The sequence below is a fragment of the Sceloporus occidentalis genome, unplaced genomic scaffold (genome assembly GCF_023333645.1).
Source record: "Sceloporus occidentalis isolate IW3139 unplaced genomic scaffold, rSceOcc1.0.p SCAF_86, whole genome shotgun sequence".
Classification (NCBI taxonomy): domain Eukaryota; kingdom Metazoa; phylum Chordata; class Lepidosauria; order Squamata; family Phrynosomatidae; genus Sceloporus; species Sceloporus occidentalis.
The window spans coordinates 816403-842613 of record NW_028317066.1 but is presented as its reverse complement, the minus strand read 5'-3'; the positions used below and the strand labels follow the sequence as shown (position 1 = coordinate 842613).

The 26211-nt window shown below is 41.5% G+C and overlaps 1 protein-coding gene across 1 annotated transcript in view; it reads right to left on the bottom strand.

Annotated features, from left to right (window-relative positions):
- The window catches only part of LOC149284964 (uncharacterized), a 33899-nt gene that overhangs the window by 3744 nt on the left and 3944 nt on the right, over positions 1-26211 (bottom strand). The window contains exon 2 of the mRNA XM_089495899.1: positions 22383-23152. Coding sequence (XP_089352025.1) covers positions 22383-23152 — 770 coding nt within the window. The remainder of the gene's footprint in view (positions 1-22382; positions 23153-26211) is intronic.

Here is a 26211-nt window from a genome sequence, read left to right as displayed (position 1 = left end):
ACTAGAAATTCCACTATTCCACAGGAGGTTGTTAAGGCAATTAAATTACGTGTGAAAAGGAACTAGGAATGGTAGCCGAGCACAAGTTGAACATGTGTCAACAGTGTGATGCAGCAGCTAAAAAGGCCAATGTGATCCTAGGCTGTATCAATAGGAGTATAGTGTCAAGATCTGGGGAAGTAATAGTGCCACTCTATTCTGTTTTGGTCAGGGCTCACTTGCAATAATCCTGTGTCCAGTTCTGGGCACCACAATTCAAATAGATGTTGAGAAGCTGGAGCATGTCCAGAAGAAGGAAACCAAAATGGTGAACGGTCTGGAAACCATGCTCTCTGAGGAACGACTTAGGGAGCTGGATATGTTTAGCTTGGAGAAGAGAAGGTTAAGAGTGGATATGATAGCCCTGTTCAAATATTTGAAGAGATGTGATATTCTGGATGGAGCAGGCTTGCTTTCTGCTATTCCAGAGAAAAGGACATGGAACAATGGATGCAAGCCACAGGGACAAGAGATTCCACTTAAACTTTAGGAGGAACTTCCTGAGAGTAAGAGCTCTTCAACAGTGGAATATACTCCCTCAGAGTTTGGTGGAGTCTCTTTCTTTGGAGGTCTTTAAACAGAGGCTGGATAGCCATCTCTCGGGGGTGCTTTGAATGTCTATTCCTGCATGGCAGAAGAGTGAACCGGATGGTCCTTGTGGTCTATTTCAACTCTTTGATTCTATAATTCTAAAGTGGAATCATAGCGCTCTGACAGTGAATTATGAAAGGGCCCTCAGTCTTCACAGGAAGGGCAATGGATTCAGGTTCCTTACCCACAGAGGCCACATTCTCATAACTCTCCATCATCACAGAACTGTACATAAGTTTCTGCTTTTTCGTCAACAGTTTCCATTCCTCTTCAGTGAAATATATCGCCACATCTGCAAAGGTCACCTGCAACAGAAAATAGCCCTTATCCAGACATGGTGCATCACAAATATTGTTTCAACAATTCAGAATTCAGTCCAGGAAATAAACTTTAAATTCTGCAAGAAAGCAAAAAGCTACAGCCTTTGAATGAATGAATGAATGAATGAATGAATGAATGAAGGTTTATTTATATACTGCCGTTCCAATGATCACGGCGGTTAACAATAATAACAAAACAATAACAATACATTATGTAACATAGGAACCCCCCAAGATAAAACCATACAACATCATAAAAGCCATCATTCATTCCTAACTTAAGACCAATAAAAACATCAATAAAACCCCCTAGCTAAAACACGATCAAACATCATTACAGGAGCAGATAATTCAGGACATGGTAGGGAAAGCTTGCCGAAACAAATGGGTCTTCAAATTCTTCTTAAAGGACTCAAGGGAGAGGGCTGAGCGGAGCTCGATAGGGAGAGAGTTCCAGGACTGCGGGGCAGCGACTGAAAAAGCCCTCTGCGCTGTTATTACCAATCTCGTCACAGGAACTCGCAGAAGTGTCTCCCTCCTGACCTAAGTGTGCGGGGCGGATTATATGGGGAGAGGCGGTCCTCCAAGTACTCTGGGCCCAAGCCATTTAGGGCTTTATAGGTCGCGACCAACACCTTGTATTGCGCCCGGAAGCGAATAGGCAGCCAATGCAGATCTTTCAAGATAGGTGTTATGTGGCTGACCCTGGAAGAACCAGTGACCAGCCTGGCTGCCATATTCTGAACCAACTAAAGCTTCCGAGTTTGGTACAAGGGTTGCCCCATGTAGAGCGCATTACAGAAATCAAGTCGAGAGGTTACCAGAGCGTGTACCACTGTTTCAAGGCTCCCCCGGTCCAGGTAGAGATCCAGTTTGTCTCAAATTTTTTCAATATAATATACAACATAATAAAGAATATAATTTAGGCCATTTCTGGGATATTATTGATTGATTAGGGTACTGACTATCCCAACATGTATAGTACATTTAATAACCAATAAATTATAGTACATTTAGCCACATCTCACCTAATTTCATTTTTAAAAAGAACTTCTGGGGAGTACTCTGGGCTTGAGGGCCACTGGGCCCACCCTCAATTTAGGTCCAGAGATATTCTTCCATATCCCCCAGCATTTCACAGATTGGGAAAGCAAGACACATGTCGACAAGCAACACCAGAAGGGGATCAATATGGCTAAAATTATTAATGATAAATATCACTCAAGTGAGGAAGGGTACAGCATTTTGCTTTTGGTGGAGACTCCTGGCAATGGCAAGACCCTGCCCACTTTTCTCCTCCCCTCTCCCCTCTTTTGCGTTGATGGGCTGCAGACTCTTCTGAACCTGGAATGTACTTTGCAGCAACTGAGCTGACCTGAGGAGAAGGGGGAAAGTGGGAGGAGGAGAGAGAAATAGGACATTTTCTAAGCCCCTGAAAAAATGAGGTGACAGAGGATTAACCAGGACTCTCTCTGCCACACTGGGACAGGATGTTCTCCGCTTGCTTTCATGAGCCGGTCCAGCAATGACACATATGAAACTAATAGTCAGGATGGCAACTTACCAAAGAGTTTTTGTACCTTGGTAGCCTCTTTCTGTTGGAGCCCAACTCTCTCTGCTTGTCCTTTGTGTTGGCCATTAGGTGGGCAGGGGATCCTGGTGGCCTTGTACTTGGGTCACTTCCAGCAAACGATGTTCCAACACTGTGTCAAGAGGGTCGAGATGAAGTTCCTGAGAAAAGAGACCAGGGTAAGGCTTGGTTTAGCAAGAAACCCTGCAGCACTCAAAGTCAGAGATCAGCATCCTACTGGGGACATAGGCAGGTAACGAATGACTCCTTTGGGCCGAGGCATCGCCTTTCTCCCTCTGCACCAACCAAAGCCCCCTGGACCTAGAAGACTCACTGCAGCTCCCCTACACAACAGGTACTCCATGCCTTGTGAGAGTAGCTGGGGATCAGGGGATGGGAACTGGAAAAAGTCCTGACTATTTCCTCATATCTAGATGTGAAATGAGTGCATTATCTGCTGAAACCTGCAGAGGTCCACAGTGGCCCTCAGAGAAACATGTCTTCATTTTGCTTCTGACTACAGAAACACAGTTGGATGCTTCCTTAATACCTCACATCCAGTAGCCTGATTCCACCCGGAACAACACTGGAGCATAGAAGGTTCTGCTGGGTCAGGCTGTCTGGCCTGGTGGTTCCTCATTCTCCCAATGGCCAAACCAGCAGAACTCTCTATGCTCCAGTGTTGCTCTGGGTGGAATGGGTCTACAACTGTCCCTTCCCCAGGGAGGCCCCTCGTCAGGAAGGGCAGGAAAGGAGCTCTATCTTCTCAAGTTTTTCCCCTTCCATGGGATCCAGCCCTTCTCCCAGGATCAGGGGGCACCAGAGGATTGAGCTGATGGAAAGGGAGCACCCAATTCCTATGGCAGACTTCTGCATGCAGAGAAGTCACAATTCTGAGAGTTTCTCTGCCCATGTGGAGAATGCCCATTTTCCACACTGTTACCTGTTCATCTTGACCTGGGAATATCCTGTTCCAGCCACATGCAGACCTAAATCCTAGCCTGTATCCTATGCCTAGTCCTGATCAGAGTAGAATCACTGAATCAGTTTGATTTATTTATATGTTGACTCACCAGTCACTTATGGGTTTAATGGGTCTACTCTCGACAGTTAACCAACAGGATTCAGGACTCCTCAGATTTTGAATTCAGGAATACAAATTTTTCATGCTGTGTCGTCATGACTGATGAGAATCTGACTTCTCTTTCACAGAGAGGAGGAGGAGGAGGACCTGCTTTATGTCCCAGGTGGAGAAGCTCTAGCTCTTGGGCTGAATGAGACATGAATTACCTTACAGATCTGATCCATGCCCTCCCATCATCATGGCCCCCTTCCCATTTAGACACTGGTCAAAATAATTATTTCATTTTTTCAAATGAGACTATTTCTCTAAGCTTAACTGCTGTGTTTGTCTATGTCAGTCATGGCAGGAGCATGAGGTGTGCACCTCCTCCCTCTGCTTGCTAAAGCCACATAGAAATTTAGGCATGTACATTTGTCTGCATTGTTTCTGAATGGATCTATTGTAAAATCCACAATTTCTTCACTTTTCCTTGTATATTTTTGAAAAAGATGCACACTGCTGAATGTGTTGCATTTGATATAACAAAAATGTATAAATGTATAGGCTTATGACTGAACATTGCACCCTAGATTATGCTCATTTGAGGGAAGTGAAGATGTATGTAAACCCAGTGAAACTAATATCTCACAAAGCTCTAGTAAACAACGTGTACACACACAGTCCCCATAAAAAGGGCTCACTGGCGAACTGTGTGTCTGAGGTCTGGAAATCTCACTTCCACCTTCTGGGAAGACAATGGTGCTAGAGATGGAATTGGGGGCTTTATGCCTACAAAGCATGGACTCACTCTCTCAGCTGCAACCTTTCCACATAATCCTGGACTGAAACATTTAAACAAAGATCCTCTTCCAGCTCCAGGAATAAAGGCCTACCTTCAGTATAAAGAACCTGATTCCTGCAGCCCCAGAAAGGTCTCTTCTGCAGTCCTTTATGGCTGGAGCTTCCCTGGGTCAGAGGCCGTCTCCTCAGCAGTAGAGAATGGTTGCTCTGAATGCGGAGGAGGTCCACAGGGCTGAGGGAGGGAAGGCAATGGGAAAAGGGGTCAGTGCCAATGGCCATGGAGGACAGAAGGTGACAATGCCTAGGAAACTCCTCTGAGTCCCAGCCCTAGAAATGAGAGGCAGGAGTGAGTCCAGGGGGCTGAGGGGGTTGCCTTTCCCAAAGGGGGAGGCAAGGACCGGTGGGACCCTCCCCAGCTAGGGCCCAAAGGGAGGGCTTCTTTCCCCACCTCTCTCTCCCTGCTTCCAAAGCCCAGCCTTCCCACTGGCCCTGAGTCTCCTGCCTCCCCTTCCTCAGACCCCCCCACAGACCCCTTCCTTCCTTCCTTCCTTCCTTCCTTCCTTCCTTCCTTCCTTCCTTCCTTCCTTTGCCCCAAAATGGAGGGCCCAAGGCACAAAGGGACACACTTCCTTCCTTTTGGCCCAAGGAGCCTGGCCTCCTTCTGACTCTGGAGCCTCAGGAGAGAAAGAGAAGCCTCTGTTCAACTGAGGCCTCAGAGAAGGTTCTGGAACATTATTCCCCACAGTCACAAGCAGCACAAAATGGCTTCCAGAACACAAAATGGCCTCTTGATTCTCAGTGTTTGGCAGTTGGCAGTTTGAGGCCTTGAGAGAACACAAAATGGGCGATGAAAGGGCCCTAAAGTCGGAAGGGACCCCAAACAGGATTTCTGATCCTAAAGAAAAGTATTCCTGATGGCACCCGATGGCTGTGAGAACACAAAAAGTCCCCAAATAGGACTTCCAAACCTTAACAACACCTAAACATTTTCCTGATGCTATTGAAAGGAGGAATCTGATCCCCTGCTTAATTGTTCACTATTGCACAATAGTGACAGATATTAATATTGATATCAAGAGTGCCCATCGTCCACAACTCAGTTCAGGTCTTGACCGTTCAGGGAGACCAGTCCAGCTACAGGTGGCCCTCCGTCTGTCCGTCCATCCTCCTTTCCTTCTGCATTCCTCCTCTTTTCCCCAGCATCTGCCCCATTCCCAAGAAGGCTGCATCCGCACTATAGAAATAAGGCACTTTGACACTACTTTAACTACTCAGTGCTATGGAATCCTGGGATTTTACCTTTCGGACACTTAGCCTTCTCTGCCAGAGAGCTCTCATGCCACAACAAACTACAAATCCCAGGATTCCATAGGACAGAACCAGGAGAGTTAAAAAGGTTTCGATCCAGATTATTTCTATAATGCAGATAAAGCCTGAGTTGGTTGTAAAAGGATAGAAGCACCCAAGTCGAATTTTTATCTTGTTAAAAATGGTTTAGCTTTTTTAAAAAATAAGGAGTTTTTTTTCTGTCTAATCCTTATTCTTCTTGTTGTTCTTTGATTGTATGTTTGTTTGTTTCATTCTTGGTAATATGAGTTATTCTGATCTGTCTCCTTCCTTCTTTCCTGAAAAACTATTAATAAGGAAACTGAGGAGACTTTTAAAACCTCCCAAAGGAGCCACTTTACGCCTTTTTTGGGGTACTAGCCTCCTCTTAGGAGCCAAAGCCCGATGTTTCTGAAGAAGAAGAATAAGGCTTGTATTAAAACTATCCTCCCCATTTCTGAATCCCTTTTAAAACCCATGTTCCCCAGAAGGAGAAGAGCTGTGTAAGAAAACCCTCTCAGAAAAGAGACACAAAAGACACACCAAGAGACAGACTTCCTTCCTTTTGGCCTCCTTCTGACTCTGGAGCCTCAGGAGAGAAAGAGAAGCCTCTGTTCAACTGAGGCCTCAGAGAAGGTTGGCCACCGGAACACAAAATGATCGATGGAACACAAAATGGCCACCAGAACACAAATGGCCACCAGAACAAAAAATGGCTGCCTCTGCCTCAGCGCTTGGCAGTTGGCAGTTTGAGGCCTTCAGGGGAGAGAGAGAGACTGAAGGGAAGAGAGGAAGGAAGTCCTGGAGGGAGGGGGCCTTGAGAGATAGAGAGCCTTCCTGAGATATTCGGGGTTCGCTTCCTAACAAAGGGGTTTCTGGCCTCATAAAGGATTTGGGGCAAACTGGATCTGAAAGGCAGTAGCAGCCTTTTCTCTTGCCAATGGGATTTACAGTGTATTTCCTGGACTGGATGTCCCAGCATCCACAATGCCAGAAAGAGGAGGGGTCCTGCCCTGTAGTAAGGCCCCTCCAATCCCTCTGAACTAGGACTACAACTCCCATCTTTCTTTCTTTCTTTCTTTCTTTCTTTCTTTCTTTCTTTTTCTTTCTACCTATCTGGATTTTGAGGTGTGACTAAGCCCCCTTAGTAGTGTTACTTCTCTTGTTGTTTCTGACATGTCAACCCTAAGGGAAGCCCTTTGCAGGCTTTTCTTGGCAAGATTTGTCCAGAAGTGGTTTTGCAAGGACCTCTCCCTGAGTGTGACTACTTGCCTAAGGTCACTCAGTGGGTTTCCATGGCCAAGAGGGCATTCGAACCCTGGTCTCCAGGGTCATAGTCCAATGCTCCAGCCACTAAACCATGCTGTCTCTTTCTTGAGGCTGTGTTGTATTTTGTGCTGTAGCTCCAAGTCATTGCCGACTTCTAGGGAGCCTCTCCTGGGGTTTTCTTGGCAAGAGTTGTTCAGAGGAGGTTTGCCATTGCCTTCCCTGAGGCTGAGAGAGTGTGACTTCTTGCCCAGCTGGTTTCATGGAGGAGTGGGGCACTAGACCCTGGCCTCCAGAGTTGTAAGCCAACACTCAAACCACTGCACCACACTGCTTCCCATTCCCATGTACAACCTGAGAAATAATTGTAGACTTTTTTCTCTTCTTCATGTGTGTCTTCAAGTCATTTCCACCTTATGGCAACCCTAAGGCATCCTTATCATGGGGTATTCTTAATAATAATAATAATAATTTTTATTTTTACTCCGCCTTTCCATGGAGATGATCAAGGCGGCTTACAAAGGTTAAAAACATTACTTTACAAGATAAAACAATTACAATATAGGGTTAAAAACATTACTACAAGGGATGGGAACAGGAATCAATAAAATACACATCATGCTGCTCTCCAGATGTTAATGAGCCAGAACTCCCAACCACTCTGGCCAACTTCCTTCTTGGAAGGTTTCTTCAGAGAGGGTTGCCATTGCTATCCTCTGAGGTTCAGAGGGTGTGATTTGCAATGGGTCACCTAAATCCAAAACAACCTGCAGCAATAATCCAATATGTGACTGCTTTAACTGCTCTGGCTCAGTGTTAGGGAATTCTGGGAAAGGTAGTTTTGTGAGACATTGAGCCTTCTTTGTCAGAGAGCTCTGGTGCCACAATAAACTCCAGTTCCCAGGATTCCCTAGCACTGGGCCAGGGCAGTTAAAGCGCTCTCACACTGGACTATTGCTGCCGTGTGTTTTGGACCTTTCTTGGCTGCAAATTGTCCACAGCCTGCAATGCATCTCCTAATTCTGTTGGCAGTCCCTCCCTCCCAACGCTTTCGCATTTCCCCATATTTTATTAAAAGACTAAATGTCCCAAATGCTATCATCAGTTTTGTAGCTATTATTACAGAAAGACGGAGAGTGCAAACTCCTCAAGTACCTTTATTTTCTGGAGTGAGATGGGCTTTTCCAACTGACTCACTGTGATGATCTCCGGTGGTCCAAGCAGCCAAACTGCGGCCCTGTAATAATAATAATAATAATAATAATAATAATAATAATAATAATAATAATAATATAATAATAATAGTTTTATACCTCTCTCTTCAGCAAAAGGCTATCAGAGTGTCTTACAAATTGTTAATGAGACATTCAGACATTATGGTTCTTAGCCCAGCAGACCCTTAACTTCCTTAAATCACGCTGCCATCATTCAGTGAATTATAAAAGGGTTTCCCTTAACCTACACTGGGACCAGTTAAGGAACCTTATTTCTACTTCTTTACTGATCTTCCAAGCATCAACCAAGCCAAAACACGTGTAAAAGGAGTAGTAGATACTCTAAGGAGGTATTCATTATAAATAACAAAATATAACTGAAATATAAGTCATACAAGATATTAAGAATCTTACAGGTACAATATTTGTAAGTATATAATATTCAATTCATACAAGCTATTAAAATAATAAATAAACCTAAGCGTCCAGTTCTGAGACTAACTTCCAAGATCCGCTCTTTAACTCTCTCTCTCTCTCGATCTCCAACCGACACAATTCCCCCAACTGTCTCTTGGTCTCTCAGGCCTTATATCTCCTTCTCATGGAAGCTTCCAGAAGAACCTTTATCTTGCCTTCTGATTGGTCAAGGGAGCCTTCCGTAGCAGTGATGTCATTCTGCATTTGCATAAACCTCCTTTTACTGCCTGAAGAAGACCTCCATTGACTGGAGCCCAGTCATTACACTTTCCCAAGGCAAGGCTTGCACCTATATTCCCAATGTTGTTCTTGGTGTCTGCCTTCCAGTTGTTTCCAGGTCTTATGGTGACCTTTTGGGAGTCTCTGAAGGGGTTTTCTTGGCAGGTTCCTTCAGAGTGGGTTTCCCATGGCCATCCTCTGAGGCTGAGAGAGTGTGACTTGCCCAAGGCTTCAGTTGTTTTCGAAGCCTTTTTGCTTTATCTTCTAGAAGGCAGCTGAGGTGTTGCTTCTTGCTCTGGAGAATGAGAGGAACCTTCTGGCATCCAAAAGGATAACATTCTCTGGAGTTATGTCTGATAATATGTATATATATAGGATTGCAATACATGTTCATTTATCAAAAGGTTTCATATCATTCCCAGCCATGAGAACAGAAGAGGCAAACACATACACACACACACACACACACACACACACACACACACACACACAAGCATACAGGATACACAGAGAGATCTTTATTTCCAAAGCAGAGCCTTCCTTTCCTGCCTTTCCCTCCTGAGTCCAGCTCTGCACCTTGGGCTCTATTGCGGTCTCCTCAAAGGAAGGAAGGAAAGGGAGGCTGCTGAACCCGCAGAGCATAACTTCCTTTCCTGCAAAGGCCTCCAGCGGAATAAGCAGCAGCATCTAGGCCCTGGCAATCCCTGCACATGCTGAGGAGGCGCATCCAGGGGGATGTTGAGGTCACCCAGGACTAAAAGCCTAGGCGAATCCAGCAGCAGCACAAAGACAGTTGTGTCAGCTCCGCTGGGGAGTCTGTTAAAGAACGGGGCGGACAGTAAACCCACAGAATCCCCAGAGTTTCCCTAGTCTTTAAGCTGAGGCAAATACATTTGATGTGGTCCATCGTAGGGATAGGTATCCTGGCCAAAGCAAGATTGTCTTTATGGACCAAAGCGACGTCCCCTTACCTGCTCACTGATGGAGAACCCAGCTGGTAAGGCCTGATCCCAGGTGGCTGAGCTCTCATCACCCAGCCAGGTCTCCGTGAAACAAGCCAGGTCAGCCTCTTGGTCCAGTAGGAGATCATGGACTATGTGTGTTTTATTTTTGACTGACCTGGCATTACACAAGAGCAGAGAAAGGTTCTGTGGATGGTTGGGTATGCTCTCCAGCCCTTTTGGGATAGCAGGGTGAATGGAAGGGGAGAGAGATATCTGTCAGGGTCCTAATTGCAGCCCCTCTTGCAACACAAAAGGCAGTACTTTGAAAAAGGAATAGCTTTTATTGAAGAAGATACATGTAATAGAAGTGACTTTTTTTGTCAGGAATGAAAGTATGGATATATCACTTTTATAACCTTATCAACCTCACCCCATTAACTAATAAAGCTAATTAACTGGATAGCCCTTTCCTGCGCAATGTCCTCCCAGCCAAGATTCTGGCAACGTTTCTAAAAACAATTAAGCTCTCATGTGCCTTTTCTCAACCACTGCACCTGTGGCTTTCGACCACAGAACTCAGCCACACAACAGTTTTAATTAACATTATGGCTTAACTATATATATACAGTGGAACCTTATTATATGCGGGGGATCCGTTCCGGATCCCTCCGCGTATAAAAAAATCCGCCTATGCTCGAGCCCCATTGTTTCCAATGGGGCTCGTGCGCAGCGGCACAGAAGGTGCAATGGGTGCGCGCACCCATTCAATTGAATGGGACGTGCCGCCCCTTCCGCCCCGTGCGCGCCGGCGGCTTTGAGCGCCTATGCTCAAAGCCGCCTATAAAAAGACCGCGTATGCGGAGGCGCCTATATATATATATATATATATATATATATATAAAATGAAACCCCATCAATCCCAATCTAATATGATACCATATGAAAATATAATAAGCATAAACACATAACAACATAATACAATATAACGATACCAATAACTATGTTCCCCCTCCTTTTACAGAGACCAGTCTTTTAAACTCCAGCCTCTGTTAGAAGGGTGATTCCCACACATTCCAATCCTAGCAAACAAGGACATTCTTTAGCCATGATCTCTCTACCTCTTTGTAGCATCTTCTATTAAAGCACATATTAAAACATATTATTTTAACCCACCATAAATCCCATCTATCTTAACTCTAATCTAAACCTATAACCTTTATGGCATAAATGCCAAATGAATAAATGCATGAATAAAGATATTCATGACATATTGTGATTTCAGGCTGGTGCTCCTTCCCTGAATGAGACTGGCCCATTGCAACCTGAGGCTGATGCTTCTTGCCTGAAACACTGAGACTGGCCCATTGTGACCTCAGGCTGATGCTCCTTGGATGAAGGATTGAGACAGTACTGTTGTGACTTCAGGGTGGTGCTCTTTACCTGAAGGATTCAGACTGGCCCATTGCATGTCAGAAACAGTGTATAAGGGTTCTGCCATAAAGAGTAAAATATTAGGGTTTGGTTATTAAACTAGGAGCTATAGTTGTAGTTCATAGCAGGTAGTGTAGAGTGATGGGTTATAGAGAGCATGTAGGGGGAAATGTTAGAAGGACAGATCGAGTGGCTTTTAGATGAAGGAGGGTGTTTGGAGAGGGGCTGGGGCTGCAGCTGGAGATGGTTATCAAGGAGGAGTGAAGCTTGGGAAGACCGCTCTTCAAGGTGAGGCTGTCTGGGAGAAGGGAAGGGAAGTAGAGACAACCTTTTTTCTATGCAACCTCCACTTGTGTTGCTTTAGCTTGGGAATTGGGGGCTGGCTTAGGGAGGGTTTGAGCAAGTTTATTTGGACTTCAGACTTTGCAAAAAGGTGTTAATGGATGTTTCTGCCTGGATTCATCAATAAAGCTGCTCTTGTTTCAAATGGGTTATATTTTTTGAGCATAGGACTGGCTCTAGATCTCACCATTTGCAAAGTCTCACAGTTTTTATCCAATGGAGACCCAGGAACAAGAAGAGTTCTTGTGGAACCAGGTGGTTCTGGAGATCCCGGTGGTGGAGGAGCAGGTGCCTTCTTCAGAGGAACTAGGGCCAAGCCCAAGACTGGGAAACCTCCTGAAGCTCACACCTCCCAGGCCACCACTGGAGGATTTGGGTTTCCGGCCCCAGACTGGGGAAAGGAAGGCTGCCGGGGGGCAGTTATAGCCTGGGACCTGGCAGTGGGGGAGTCCCTTGATACCTGCCCCAGCAAAGAATAACCCCAGGTAGAAGTTTATTGACTGGAGGAAGACAGAAAGGAAATAAAGGACTGTATGAAGGGGATGGTGTCCAAGTTAAAGATGTAAGACTAATGTGTGAAGTCTGACTTAAACCTAAAACTGAAGAACCAAAGAACCAAGGAATGGTGTTTTAAGACAAGCTAAAGAACTAAACAAGATGGTTCCACGCAGAGCATTGATGTGAAGGAGGGATTTGGCAACTGAGACGAGGAAAGACTGAGGAATTTGGAAGCTGAAGCGGGGTGCTGTTCAGGTGTGTCGAACTGTGACCAGTGCCTCTCCTGAGTCGCAATAAAGAGGAACTGACAGGACAATGGACTGATTTGAACAGAACGACCTGCCTTTGAACAGCATGGACTATTTGAACAGCTGTCTCCTCCCAAAAAGAAGAAGTTGAGTAATGGGCTGCAATATTGCAAGACTTCAGCAGCCAAAAGCCAGAGAGAAGAAAAGTATAAGGAGCCTTGGCTTTCACCCTAATTTTGTTGGCAACAACCGCGCGATGACAATGTCATCCCCAGTCTTTGAGGACAACTGATCAATGTCTGGCGGAAGGAAAGTGTGTGTGAGTATTGTATGAATGTGTGAGTGAATGAAAGAGCTCTTTATAATCAATGTTTGTATTATTTTTGTGATTTAATAAATGTTGCATGTATAGTGTTTAAACCCAAATTTGGTGTCTCACTATCTGTGTTAGCCCTGCTCTGAATAAGTCCACAGAAAGAGAAATTTTCATTACACGCTCTCAGGTTAAACAGGTTGCCCTTACAAACTTGGGCATAACAAAGATGTGGAGGAGGAAGATGTCAGAGATGAACTGAGGGCAGCTGATGCTCTTTGCCTGAGCCTGTCCCATTGTGACTTCAGTCTGATTCTCCTTGCCTGAAGCATTGAGACTGTCCCATTGTGACTTCAGTCTGATGCTCCTTGCCTGAACTCCAAACTTTGGCTATCTACTCTAATATTTATTTATTTGTTTATGTAAGGTTATAGATTGTTATGATACTCATATAACTATATATGAACATAAATATATTAAAGTAAACATTCAATACTTATATAATTCATTCATATATCTTAATCTTTAAACCCTTCTGTAAATAAGTCGTTTCTTCCTTGTTGTATATATATTAACACGTTCTCCCAGTCTCTGTAAACATCTTCTAGATTTTCGTCCTTCAATAGTTGTGTCAGTTTGTCCATTTCTGCCAATTCATAAATCTTTTCAATCCAATCATTTATATCTGGAATGATTTCCTCCTTCCACTTATGGGCTAATGTTAATCTTGCTGCAGTGATTAAAAGAAAAACTATTCTACCATGTCCCCCCCCCCCCCCCAAATTGTCATCTATTATATTTAACAGGTAAATTTCTGGCTTGAATTCCATTTTTATTTCCAATATATTGCAAATTATCTTATGTATTTCTTGCCAATATTTTTTAACTTTTACGCATGACCACCAGCTATGGAAGAAAGTTCCTTTTTCTTTTAAGCATTTCCAGCATTCATTCCTTACACCATATATTTTAGCCAATTTATCCGGGGTCATATACCACCTATAAAACATCTTGTAGTAATTTTCCTTTATATTTTGGCATCGCGTATATTTTAACCTTTTATTCCAAGTATATTCCCATTGTTGCAACTCAATATTATGTCCAACATTCTGGGCCCAAATTATCATATTATTTTTAATGCTTTCTTTTTCCAAATCAATTTTTAACAGATATTTATACAGTTTTGGTAGTAGTCCTTTATTACTTAAGTTCAATAATCTCTCTAAATACATCTCTTCCTTCGCTATTGATTTTTCTCTTTGGTCCGTTTTAAATCTTTTTCTTAATTGCCATCTTAGGTACCAATGTATTTTATACAGTGGATCCTCGTTATACGCTGGGGTTTGGTTCCAAGATCCCCCGTGTATAACAAAATCCGTGTATGCTCAAGTCCCATTAAGTATAATGACATAGCAAAATGGTATTCCTAATAAAAAATGGAACATCAAGGTAAATTTATACTTTTTTGGAACATTTTCAAACCGTGTATGCTTAAATCCGTGTATAAAAAATCCGTGTATAAGAAGGGCCGACTGTAGTTTTGATTTATTAATTCTTCTTCAGTTTTAAATCTAAAATCATTTTTCTCTTTAACTAGTAAATCCTTGTATCTAATTTTTTGTCAGTCCTTTTTCTCTCCAGAGGAACGCTTCTTGAAGGGAAGTTTCAAGTGTAATTTTTTCACCTATTTTTTTCCTAACTCTTTTCCAGATCCAAATGGGAGGTTTCCTTATACAATGATTATTGAATTCTTTATCAACTTTTTCTTTATTATAATACAAGTACACATGCCATCATCCAAAAGCTATGCTCTCACCTTCCAATTTCAAAAGCTTTTTATCTTTTAATTCCCACCAGTCTTTAACCCAAACTAGACATGTTGCTTGATAATAAAGTTTTAAATCTGGGACATCTAATCCACCCCTTTCTCTGGCATCTTGTAGCGTCTTCATTCGTACCTTGGGTTTCTTCTCCATCCAAACGAATTTTGTTAATTCTTTCTGCCAGATATGAATTGATTTATCTTTTAATATAATTGGAATTGTTTGATAGAAAAATAATATTTTCTGTAAAATATTAATCTTAATACAAGCTATTCTTCCTAACAGAGATAGTTTTAAAGATTTCCAATTTTCTAAATCCCTTTTAATCTGACTCCATAATTTACTATAATTATTCTTAAATAGGTCAGCATTATTTGTTGTAATATCGATTCCTAGATATCTTACTTTTTTAGTTTTTTATATCCTGATATTTTTATTAGTTCGTTTTCTTCAGATTTATTTAAATTTTTAATTAGCATATTTGATTTACTTTCATTTATTTTCAACCCTGATATTTTTTCAAATTCTTTTAATTCACTTTGTACTTCTTTAATACTGACTAAGGGGTTTTCCAGGAAAAGAGCCAAATCGTCTACAAAAGCCAATGTTTTAATTTCCATTCCTTTATTATCAATTCCTTGTATTTTTTTTATTTTGGTTAATTTTCTTAATTAGTATTTCAATAACCATAATAAATAATAAGGGGGACAAAGGACAACCTTGTCTAGTACCTTGTTTGATGTTTACTGGTTTTGTTTTTTCCCCATTTATGATTAGGCATGCTTCTTGGTTTTTGTAAATAGCTTTTATCCAATTTATAAATCTAGTTTTAATTCCTGCTTTCTTCAAGATTTCAAATATTGTATTCCAATTCACCTTGTCAAATGCTTTTTCCATGTCTATCAATATAATGGCTAATCCCTTATCTTTTTTTTGTGTTTGTATTGTTCAGTTATATCAATCATCATTCTTGTATTTTTTCTCAAATATCTTTGGAGTAAAAAATCATTTTGTTTTTCACCTATCCAATTTCTCATTTTTTTTTAATCTGCTGGCTAATATTGCCGTAAAGATTTTGTAGTCTACATTTAACAATGAAATTGGTCTGTAGTTTTTTATTTCTTGTGGGTCTTTGTCCGGTTTCAGAATAAGTGAAATGTTTGCTTCTTTCCAAGTTTTTGGGAGATTATTTATATTAATTTCATTCATTATTTTATGCAATGGATCTATTAATTGTTCTTCTAATTCTTTGTAATATGTTGCTGAAAAACCATCAGGGCCAAGGGCTTTCCATTTTTTCTGTTTTTTTATAACTATTTTAATTTCCTCTTTGCTTATTGGTGTCTCTAGAAAGTTTATCTGATCCTCATCTAGTTGAGGAAAATTAATTTTGTCAATATCGTTTTTTATTTGTGTTATTTCTAATTCTTGTTCGTCATATAAATTTTTAAAATAATTATAAAATGTTTCTTTTATTTTTCCCTGGTCTGTTATTGTTTCCTCTCCCGACTTGATTTGTGTTATCAGGTTTTTCTCCCTTTCTTTTTTAGTTTTGTAAGATAACCACCTTCTCGATTTATTTGCATTTTCAAAGTAATATTACTTTGTAAATCTCAACCTCTTTTCCGCTTCCTCTGATAGACACATTGATATCTGATTTTGTAAAATTTTAATTTCTTTTGCAGTTTCTATATTGTCTGGATCGTTATTTAGAATTTCCTCTCTCTCTTTAATTTCGTCACTAATTTTATCAATTTTTTGGTTCCTCTTTTTCTTTCTCTTATAAATAGGCCTCTCATAACTGCCTTACTGGCGTCCCAAACAACATCTTCGTCAATTTCTTTATTTAGATTGTCTCTAAAGTAATTTTCTAGTGGGGTTTTTTTGTTTTGCTTTTTCTAATATTTCTTTCCTTTTTAGTAGATTATCATCCAGGCACCATGAAAAAAATTTTCCCTTTAGTTTTAGTTCCATTGAAATGGGATTATGATCCGAAATAGATTTTACCAGTGTTTTCATATTAACTATATTTTTAGCCCAATTTTTAGAGATAAAAAACATGTCTATCCTTGAAAGTGATTTATGACTATGGAAAAAGAATGTAAAATCTTCTTTTTGATCATATTTATATCTCCATACATCAATTAGGCCCAAATTATCAATCATGTTCTTAAAAGCAGTTGGTAGTTTTCCTTGATTTTTTAAAATTATTTTACCCGATTTTCTATCCAAGGTTGGGTTCAGCACCCCATTCCAATCTCCCATCATAATAATATCTTTATAATTTGAGTCCAGAACGTCATTCATTAGATTTGGGTAAAAGTTGTCATTTTTGTTCAATGGTCCATACACACCTAATATCAATATTTTTCGATTTTCGACCTTGACCTCTACTCCAATGTAGTTCCCTTCATTATCCTTTAGAATCTCTCTAGATGGTATATTTGATTTAACATATATTACCACACCTTCTTTTCGTTTTCATTTGCCAAAATCAATTCTTTTCCTAGTCTTTTGTTTTTCAATAGATTTATCTCTGATTTTTTTATATGAGATTCCTGGAGACATATTATATCCCAGTTCTCCTTTTTCAAGAGATGGAAAGTTTTTTCCCTCTTAATAGGAGTATTTAATCGCTTAATGTTCCAAGAAATTATCTTAAATTTCATCTCTGTTTTCTCTCGTAGAAACTAAGCAAGGAGGAAAGGAGAGAATAAAAAAATACTTATCTTATAACTCGTTAGCTGTTTCTCCTTCTTCTTTCTCTTCCTCACTTCCTTCGTCCCCCTGGTCACTTTGATTTTCTTCTTCTCCTAAATGATCCAAGTGTTGATTAGAATTACTTGTCTCCTCTGGTAATTGGTTCTTCTTTAGTGTTCTCAGGAAATCTTTTGCTTTGCTTTGTGTGTTGATCCTCAACCTCTTTTTCTTGTAGGTAAAAGAAACTCCCTCTGGTATTTCCCACCTGTATGGCATATTCTGTCTTTTAAGGGATGATGTCAAAAGTTTATAATCTGCTCTCCTCCTCAAAATTCTCACAGGAATGTCCTTCAAAATCATTAGCTCCTCTTTATCCACAATTAGTCTTTTCTGATAACTTTTCTCCAAAATTAGTTCTTTAGTTCTGGTTCTGATAAAATAAATTGAAATATCCCTTGATAGATTTCTTTCTCTTGCTGTTCTAGAGTTGATTCTAAAGCTTTTGTCCACTTCTTTTATAAGTTCTGAACACGATGTTTCTGTGAAATCAGCCAAAATAGGTAAAAGATATTTATAAAGGTCTTCGTTTTGTAATTCCTTGAGTCCTCTAATTTTAAGACATTGTTCCCTGGTCTTTAGATCTGCAATAGGTCTTTGGTCGCGTTCTCTTTCTTGCTCTAGTGAAAGTTGTACTGTCTTATCTTCCAGTTCTTTAGTTTTAACTTCCAAAATTTCAACTTTCATATCTGTTTCTTCTAGATCTTTTGCCACCTTTTCGACCGTTTGTTTCAAGCTCTTAATTTCTGTTTTAAATTCACGTTTCAAATCTATCTTCATTTCCCACATTTCTTGCTGCATATCTTGCATTTCTTGATTTAATTTTTTATTTCCTCTAGGATTACAGACTGTTTTAATCTGATATAATAAGGGGAAATATAGTAAAGAAAAGCAAGAACCAGTGACAAAGAAAACATTTCTATAGAATAACGAAAATGGCAATGTCTTTAAGGAAATACGCAACATCACAATTACCTCAATCCAGTGCCCAAAATAGGAGACCATCTTTAGAATATCTGTCTGTTTAGTATTATATTCTAAAGATGGTCTCCTATTTTGGGCACTGGATTGAGGTAATTGTGATGTTGCGTATTTCCTTAAAGACATTGCCATCCCTCTCTTGCTCTCTCTCTCTCTCTCCATATATATATATATATATATATATATACATACATGTATGTACACATGCACACGTCCCAACAGATATCTATGGGTATGTATAGATGTATCTATGGGTGTTGTATGCAAGATCTATAGACTTGAAACATTCCATATATATATATATATATAGGCTCATAAAGGTATAAGTCTGAGTGCACTTAGATAGAGATGCCTACACACACACACACACATATATATAAATATATATACACACACAGATGTACGGATGTATATGCACAAACACACATGCACACATCCATCTGTTGTTGTCCATTGTTCTGGTTCCTTGTTCCAGGTGATGCTGGAGAAGAGGCCCTGCCTCCAGCGGAACCAGAGGCTGCAGGCGATGAGGAGGGGGACTCCTTGCCCAAAGCATCGCTCACCTGGAGGGCCAGCACCAGGAAGGTGAGTTCCCCCACCTTCACAAAGGCCCCATTCCCACTCGCTCATTTGCCCTGGATAGAACTGGGCAGATCCAGGTGCCCCCATATCGAATCTCCCCTGAAACAAGTTCCTACTACCCTTTACCTCAATCGGGGGAATCTACCCCTGAACTTGACCTGATCATGACTGCGGTTGAGTTCATATTTGCCAGCAGCAGGGAAGAGCCGGTTGTTTCCAAAAAGAAAGGGTCAATAGTCCGCTTTCAGAAAACCACACTAAGGGGGATTTGTCCTGGATCGCTTGTGCAAGCCCCTAATCGAGTTGTGTTAAAATCGGCGCAAGTGTAAACCGGTTTGGGAACCGGGGTAAAATGTAGTCTGAATGGTCCCTACATTTAAGGGTGAAGGGAGCAAGAAACAACAAGCAAAGCCGCCCTAAACACTTCCTTTGACCATTGCAGCGTCGGAGCGTGTCACCACCCTCGAACTGTCAATGGCTCACCTGCAGACAGGCCAGGAGCAGCACAGAATGTGGCTATAATAACTCGGTGTGTGGCGCTCCCCACAACAATGATGTGGGTCTTCCTTTTTTGACTTTCAAAAATGTTTATTACACTGAGATATTCCCATGATAGTATTTAAATGACCAAATATCGACCAAATATTAACTATTAATTTAACAGAATGTTATCACCCGTTTCTTCAAATGTTTTAAGACAACTCCATTCCATTTCTAAATATCCTTTTGATCTCCCTCTTAGTAAGGCAGATACTATATCCATATGTCTAGCTTCATATATCTTAATCAACCAATCTTTGATAGGAGGATTAAATGCAGATTTCCAAACTTGAGCAAATAAGATCCTTGCACATGAGACCATATATAAAACAATTCTATTGTATTTTACTGACTTTATGTTGTGTGTCATGTTTAGTAAAAATAAATGTGGTTCAAAGGGAATATTTATATCCAGAATGTTTTGGATGCTTCCATGAATCCTTTGCCAGAATCCTTGAGCTTTAATGCATGTCCACCAATATGAAAGAAGCTTCCCTCGGGTTCCCCACATTTCCAGCACTTAGTATTGCCAGCTTTGTATATCTGGTGGGTTTTTGGGGGGTTAGATACCACCTCTATAACATTTTGATATCATTTTCTTTATAGTTTTGGCACAGAGTGAATTTATTTCTTCCTTTCCATGATTTTCCCCATTCCTCTATAGTTATAGTTTTATTTATATCACCTGCCCATCTTACCATGCTGTGTTTAATAATTTCATCTTCTAGTTCTCTTTCTTTTAATAGTTTATAATATTTGGAAATGTGTTTACCTTTTTTGTCCATCATAATTTTATCTATTTCATTGTTATCCATTGTTAACCCAGGAGCTTTATTGTCTGCCTTAAAACGATTGTTTAATTTGTTGTATAAAAACCAATCCTTCATGTTTCCTTTTTCATTAAGTTCTTCCATAGATTTCACATTGTATTTTCCTTCTGGTGTTCTGTTTATTAAATCTCCGTATCTTAGCCATGGAGTATCTTTGTCCTTTGTTCTATTGAAATAGGCTTCTTGCAGTGACACCCTAAATTGATGTCTCATTTTATACCATACTTTAAGCAATGATCTTCTTATAACATGATGGTTAAAAGCATTATTATATTTTGGTTTTGTAAACCACATATATGCATGGATACCAGTATTCAGGTTAGCTTTTTCTATATTCAATAAATTCTTGTTTTCTAATTTGAACCATTCTTCTAACCATTTGAAACAAGCTGCATAATAATACAGCTTAAAGTATGGTATGTTACATCCCACCTTGAAGCAAAGATCATTTACTAAGGCAACCATAACAGTTTCGACTCCGTATCCCATCCTGAGGCCAGTTTGAAATGGGTCCAGATAATGTTTCATCCAAGACCCCTTGGAGATGAAGAGCAACTGCCCTCAAAATTATGTTGGTTAGAAATTGAAGACGGGAGACCGGTCTGTAATTGTTCATCTCCAAGGGATCTAGGGAGGGCTTTTCCATAAAGGGCCGTAGCACCGCTTCTTTTAAGCATGATGGAAAATAGCCCTAACTAAGAGATGCATATATGATATATCTCAGGTGATATAAAAAGGGCAAGGGTCGGGAGGGCGAGTTTTCCTCTTCACACTTCCAAGGAGCTTGTCCACATCCTCAGTACTCAGATTCAAACTGATCCAGTATGATCTTACTCAGGGACACCTCACTTATAGCCTCTGTAATAATGCTGATGTCCAATTTGGCTCTTATCTGAGAGATATTATCTGTGAAATAGTCATTTAAAGTATCATAGTGAGCTGTGGAAGGCTCTCATAATGGGTTCCGGGAGGAAGGTGCCTGAAACAGGTCCCAGATCCGCCCCCCCCCCCCAACTTCAGCAGTCCTTTTATGCTTCTCTTCCCTTGGCACTTTCATTCCTTTATTCCTTCCTTCTCCTCTTTTTACATACATCGCTTCAAGGGGGTCCAAAGCCCTTTCAGCATGGTCCCAGAACCGGGAGATTCCCCCAAATGAATATGGGCTCTCCCCACTTCCCTCCCTCAGAGCAGCATCAGGGGCTGAGAGTGTGCATGCACAGATGCCCCCAAGGACCCTCTTCAGCATGCGCAGGGATCATAAGGCCTTTGCTGCTGCTGCTGCTGCTGCTGTTTATTCCACTGTTGGCCTTTAGAAGAAGGGAAGGACTACGGCCTTTTTTCCTTCCTTCTGGAATGGAGCCCAAGCTGCAGAGCTGGACTAAGGAGGGAAAGGCTGGGAAGGCTCTCCTTTGTACATATAGCTCTGTCTCTCTGAGTATATATCTGTGTTTGCCTCTGTTTTTATGGCTGGGAATGGAGCTGAGGGCTGAGGAGAGAAGAAAGGGTACATTTTGTGCAAATGCAGAATTTCTGTACACCAATGAGTCCAGTGTGTTGAAACAACAAAAACTTTATTGCAAACACATAATCAGAAATTCAGCGTTTAAATCAGAGCTGCCCTCCCCAAGCCAAATAATACATTAAAACCCCAAAACCTAAAACATCACCCTCTTCCAAACCTAGCCCCCCTCCAGTTCTCACATTCTGTGCCACACAGGTAACAAGGCCCCTTTGTCATTCCCACAAACTAGCCCTTTCTGTTAATGCCTGTCCCAAACTTTCTTCAGCCAACATCCCACAAATTCCAAATGCTATCAATTCCCATAACTGTTCTAACCAGCTGCAGCCAATCCCACCCCTCTGTTTAACTAACCTATTCCACCACCCATAATCCCCACTCAAATTTATAAACTAAAGCAATAATCTATAATAATAGCAATTAAAACCTCAACTCAACAAAAGATAACTGAAAAACATAAACAGACATATGGACACACAAACCTAAAATCACAAGGGCTTTTCCTTATCACCACAGGTTTTAAAATATATTCTTTGTATTGCTTATTGACAAATATAATGTTAGTTCATTTCTGGGATCTGTGTGGCTTCTCTCTTGTGTGGATTCTCAGATGTGTCACTAGGTTTGACTTACTAGAAAAACATCTCCCACAATGCTGGCATTTGTTTGGGTTCTCTCCTGTGTGGACTCTCTGATGTGACAATAGGTATGACTTTGAAGAAAAACATTTCTCACAATGCTGGCATTTGTATGGCTTCTCTCCTGTGTGGACTCTCTGATGTATCACTAGGTTTGACTTTGAAGAAAAACATTTCCCACAACGCTGGCATTTGTATGGCTTCTCTCCTGTGTGGACTCTCTGATGCCTCACTTGGACTGACTTCAAAGAAAAACATTTCCCACAATGCTGGCATTTGTATGGCTTCTCTCCTGTGTGGACTCTCTGATGTTTCACTAGGTCTGACTTCTGAGAGAAACATTTCCCACAATGCTGGCATTTGTATGGCTTCTCTCCTGTGTGGACTCTCTGATGTTTCACTAGGTGTGCCTTTGAAGAAAAACATTTCCCACAATGCTGGCATTTGTATGGCTTCTCTCCTGTGTGGACTCTCTGATGTATCACTAGGTGTGCCTTTGAAGAAAAACATTTCCCACAATGCTGGCATTTGTATGGCTTCTCTCCAGTGTGGACTCTCTGATGTATCACTAGGTGTGCCTTTGAAGAAAAACATTTCTCACAATGCTGGCATTTGTATGGCTTCTCTCCTGTGTGGACTCTCTGATGTGTCACTAGGACTGACTTCATATAAAAACATTTCCCACAATGCTGGCATTTGTATGGCTTCTCTCCTGTGTGGACTCTCTGATGTATCACTAGGTGTGACTTCTGAGAAAAACATTTCCCACAATGCTGGCATTTGTATGGCTCTGCTCCTGTGTGGACTCTCTGGTGTGTCACTAGGTTTGATTTCAATGAAAAACATTTCCCACAATGCTGGCATTTGTTTGGGTTCTCTCCTGTGTGGCAACTTGCATGTGCCAATAGGTATGACTTTGAAGAAAAACCTTTCCCACAATGCTGGCATTTGTTTGGGTTCTCTCCTGTGTGGACTCTCTGATGTGCCAATAGGTATGACTTTGAAGAAAAACCTTTCCCACAATGCTGGCATTTGTTTGGGTTCTCTCCTGTGTGGAATCTCTGATGTGCCAATAGGTATGACTTTGAAGAAAAACCTTTCCCACAATGCTGGCATTTGTATGGCTTCTCTCCTGTGTGGACTCTACGATGAATGACTAGGACTGACATGTAAGCAAAATATTTCCCACAATGCTGGCATTTATGTGACTTCTTTCTTGTGTGGACTTTGTCGTGACTGACAAATTCTTCTGTAAAGGAGCACAATGACAGACAAGACTGAATCTTAGTGTTAAGAGAGGAAAGGGTTACCCCAACATTTAGCCCCCCTTTCACACCTCCCTATTTGAGATTAAATTAATAAAGTTGGTGTGAATGACCTGAGCATGACCCTGTTCTAGATGCCCCCAAATCCATATAATGACTGTATTCTTACTCATAGGAGTTACCAAAGAAGTGATTGAAGGGGAACTGCCATGAGGAAATCAGTGGAAGGAGATAGTCAGGTCGTTGAAAAATATTCCATTAAATATATGTAAAACTATTTTAATTGAAAAGTGGCATCATTTCCTGTGAGACGGCCATAGAGTGTTGAGTCAGAGCAGATGGCATGATGCAAGCTAACTGCAGAAGATGCTTCATGCTGTGTGGCCCCAGGAGATGCCTCACAACCAATACAGTATACAGCTCACATGCGGATTGGAGATGAGTGTAGAAGAGATTGTGAAGTTGATGGAAGTCAGAGAGGAGAGCTGGTACATATTTGTTTTCTATTGCAACTCAAGCTAAAGAACCTCCAAGGACCTGGAGGAAATCAACTGTGTCTGTGAGTTATTTTTAAGTGTGGAAAGTGGTTAGTGCATTGCCAATGCCTATATCTGGAGATTTGCTTCTGTACTCTGCAATGTTATTGTTGAGCTCTGCGAGTGTCACCTTCAGACTGTGATATACATTGGCTTGTGAATGGGACCAGAATTTAGAGCCAAGAAGGACCTGAGAGCCGGTGGGACAATCCTGTTTGGATGAAGTATTTCCACCAAGCACCCATTGCATTTATTTCAGTTTCATATAATTCTTTCCCCTCCCAGGAAACATCCTAAAGCAATTTAAACCTTTTCGAATCCTCGGTTTCTGCCCCCAAGCAACAATTTCAGTATAAATATCAGCCCCAACTGGCTGTTCTTCAGCGTCAGTCCAGTTGCAGACTTACACTCCATTGGTTTACATTGCTAAACACCTCACTACACTCGCCAACCCCACTTGCTATAGCAGTTACTGACTTCTCTCCCCTTTTTGGACCCTGAGCAATTGGGATCAAGATCGATCTAGGTAACGTATTACCATTAGCAAAGCCTCACACTATTCAGCACTCCCACCTTTGTTACCCAATTCTTGTGTGTGTGCGTGAACACCTATATGTGTATATTTGTGTGTGCGTGTATGTATTTTGCTATTCCCCCTAAATAAAACACAAAAACCTATTTGAAATGCCTCTGGAGTTCTGTGTGCTTCTGGGCCTGGTATAGTTGGGATGAATCCTGAGGTCACTGTTGCCTCAATCTCTCCTTTGAGCTAAGTATGAAATTCCCCTAAAAGCATAGCACTTGTGGGTGTCCTCCCCAGACTCCAGCATTTTGAGTGACAAAGGGCCTCTGGAATCAACCACGGAGGGAAGGCCTCTCCCTACACCATCCGCCCCACACTCTCAGAACATCTGGGAAGAATCTATTAGATTACCCAAAGGTCAGGCCATGAACAACTTCTCACAGAGCATACACAGCCATGGCCCCCAAGTTATGGAACAACTTGCCGGAGGAGATCTGTCTTATCACCACTTTGGATGCTTTCAAGAAAGAACTTAAGACTGATCCCTTCCGGCAGGCTTACCCACCCGACCTCTTCTAAAGAACTTAAGGAAAAATCCCACTTCTGATCGCAATTGTGCATTTTATACGATGTTTTTATTTGTCCCGAACTGAGTTTTAAGCAACTTGTTTTTTTACTGTGTGTAAATTGGATGCTATTATTGTTTTGTGGCTATTATACAGGTAAATACAAATAAAACCTATTATTATTATCTGTCCGGTTGGTGGCTGCCTCCCAATCCCCAAGACCCCTCTCCTTGCCCTTCCCAGAGGTCCCTGCCTCTCCGTACAGAGCTATGCAATCCTGGCTTTGCTCCTGCCTTCCCCTCCTGGCTCCCAGAGGCCGGATCCCCTTCCCTTTCTCCCTCCGCTCTCCAACCTTCCCTCTTGCCCATCTGCACTGCTTTACCTTTTCTCCTTCAGCATCTCTTTCCTGCCTTTCTGTTTTTCACATTGCCTCCATCGCTCGATCACAGACACACACCCACAGAGTGTGATGCATAAAAGGGACACTTTGAGGCTCATTTCTTGAGAAAGGCAGGGCCATCAATATACAACTAATGCATTAGGAAAGGCAGAAGAAGGAGTCTGGGACCTGGTTTTTGATATTAGTGCGGGTCAAGTGCCAGGGTCCACCTTAAATGGGTCTAGATAATCTGTTTCATCTAAGACCGCTTGGAGATGAAGAGCAACTGCCCTCAAAATTATGTTGGTTAGAAATGGAAGATGGGAGAATTTAAGACATCTCCAAGACTGGGATGGATTACTGTTGGGGTTTGAGGGGAGGGCATATTGGGCCCCAGGAAATCTCAGAGCGGAGGTGGGGCCATTTTGCCACTGTTGTACCCTCTCTGATCCATTGCAGGGGCAAGGGAAGTCCTTTTCCCACAAAGCCTCTCCAGAGCCTCAAAAGGCTGGAAGAGGGGCCACAAAAGCCAGGAAACGTGCTCAGGAATGGGCTGAGGACCATTTACGGGCAAAAAGCATTAATCTCCATGGCTCCTTCCCACAAAATT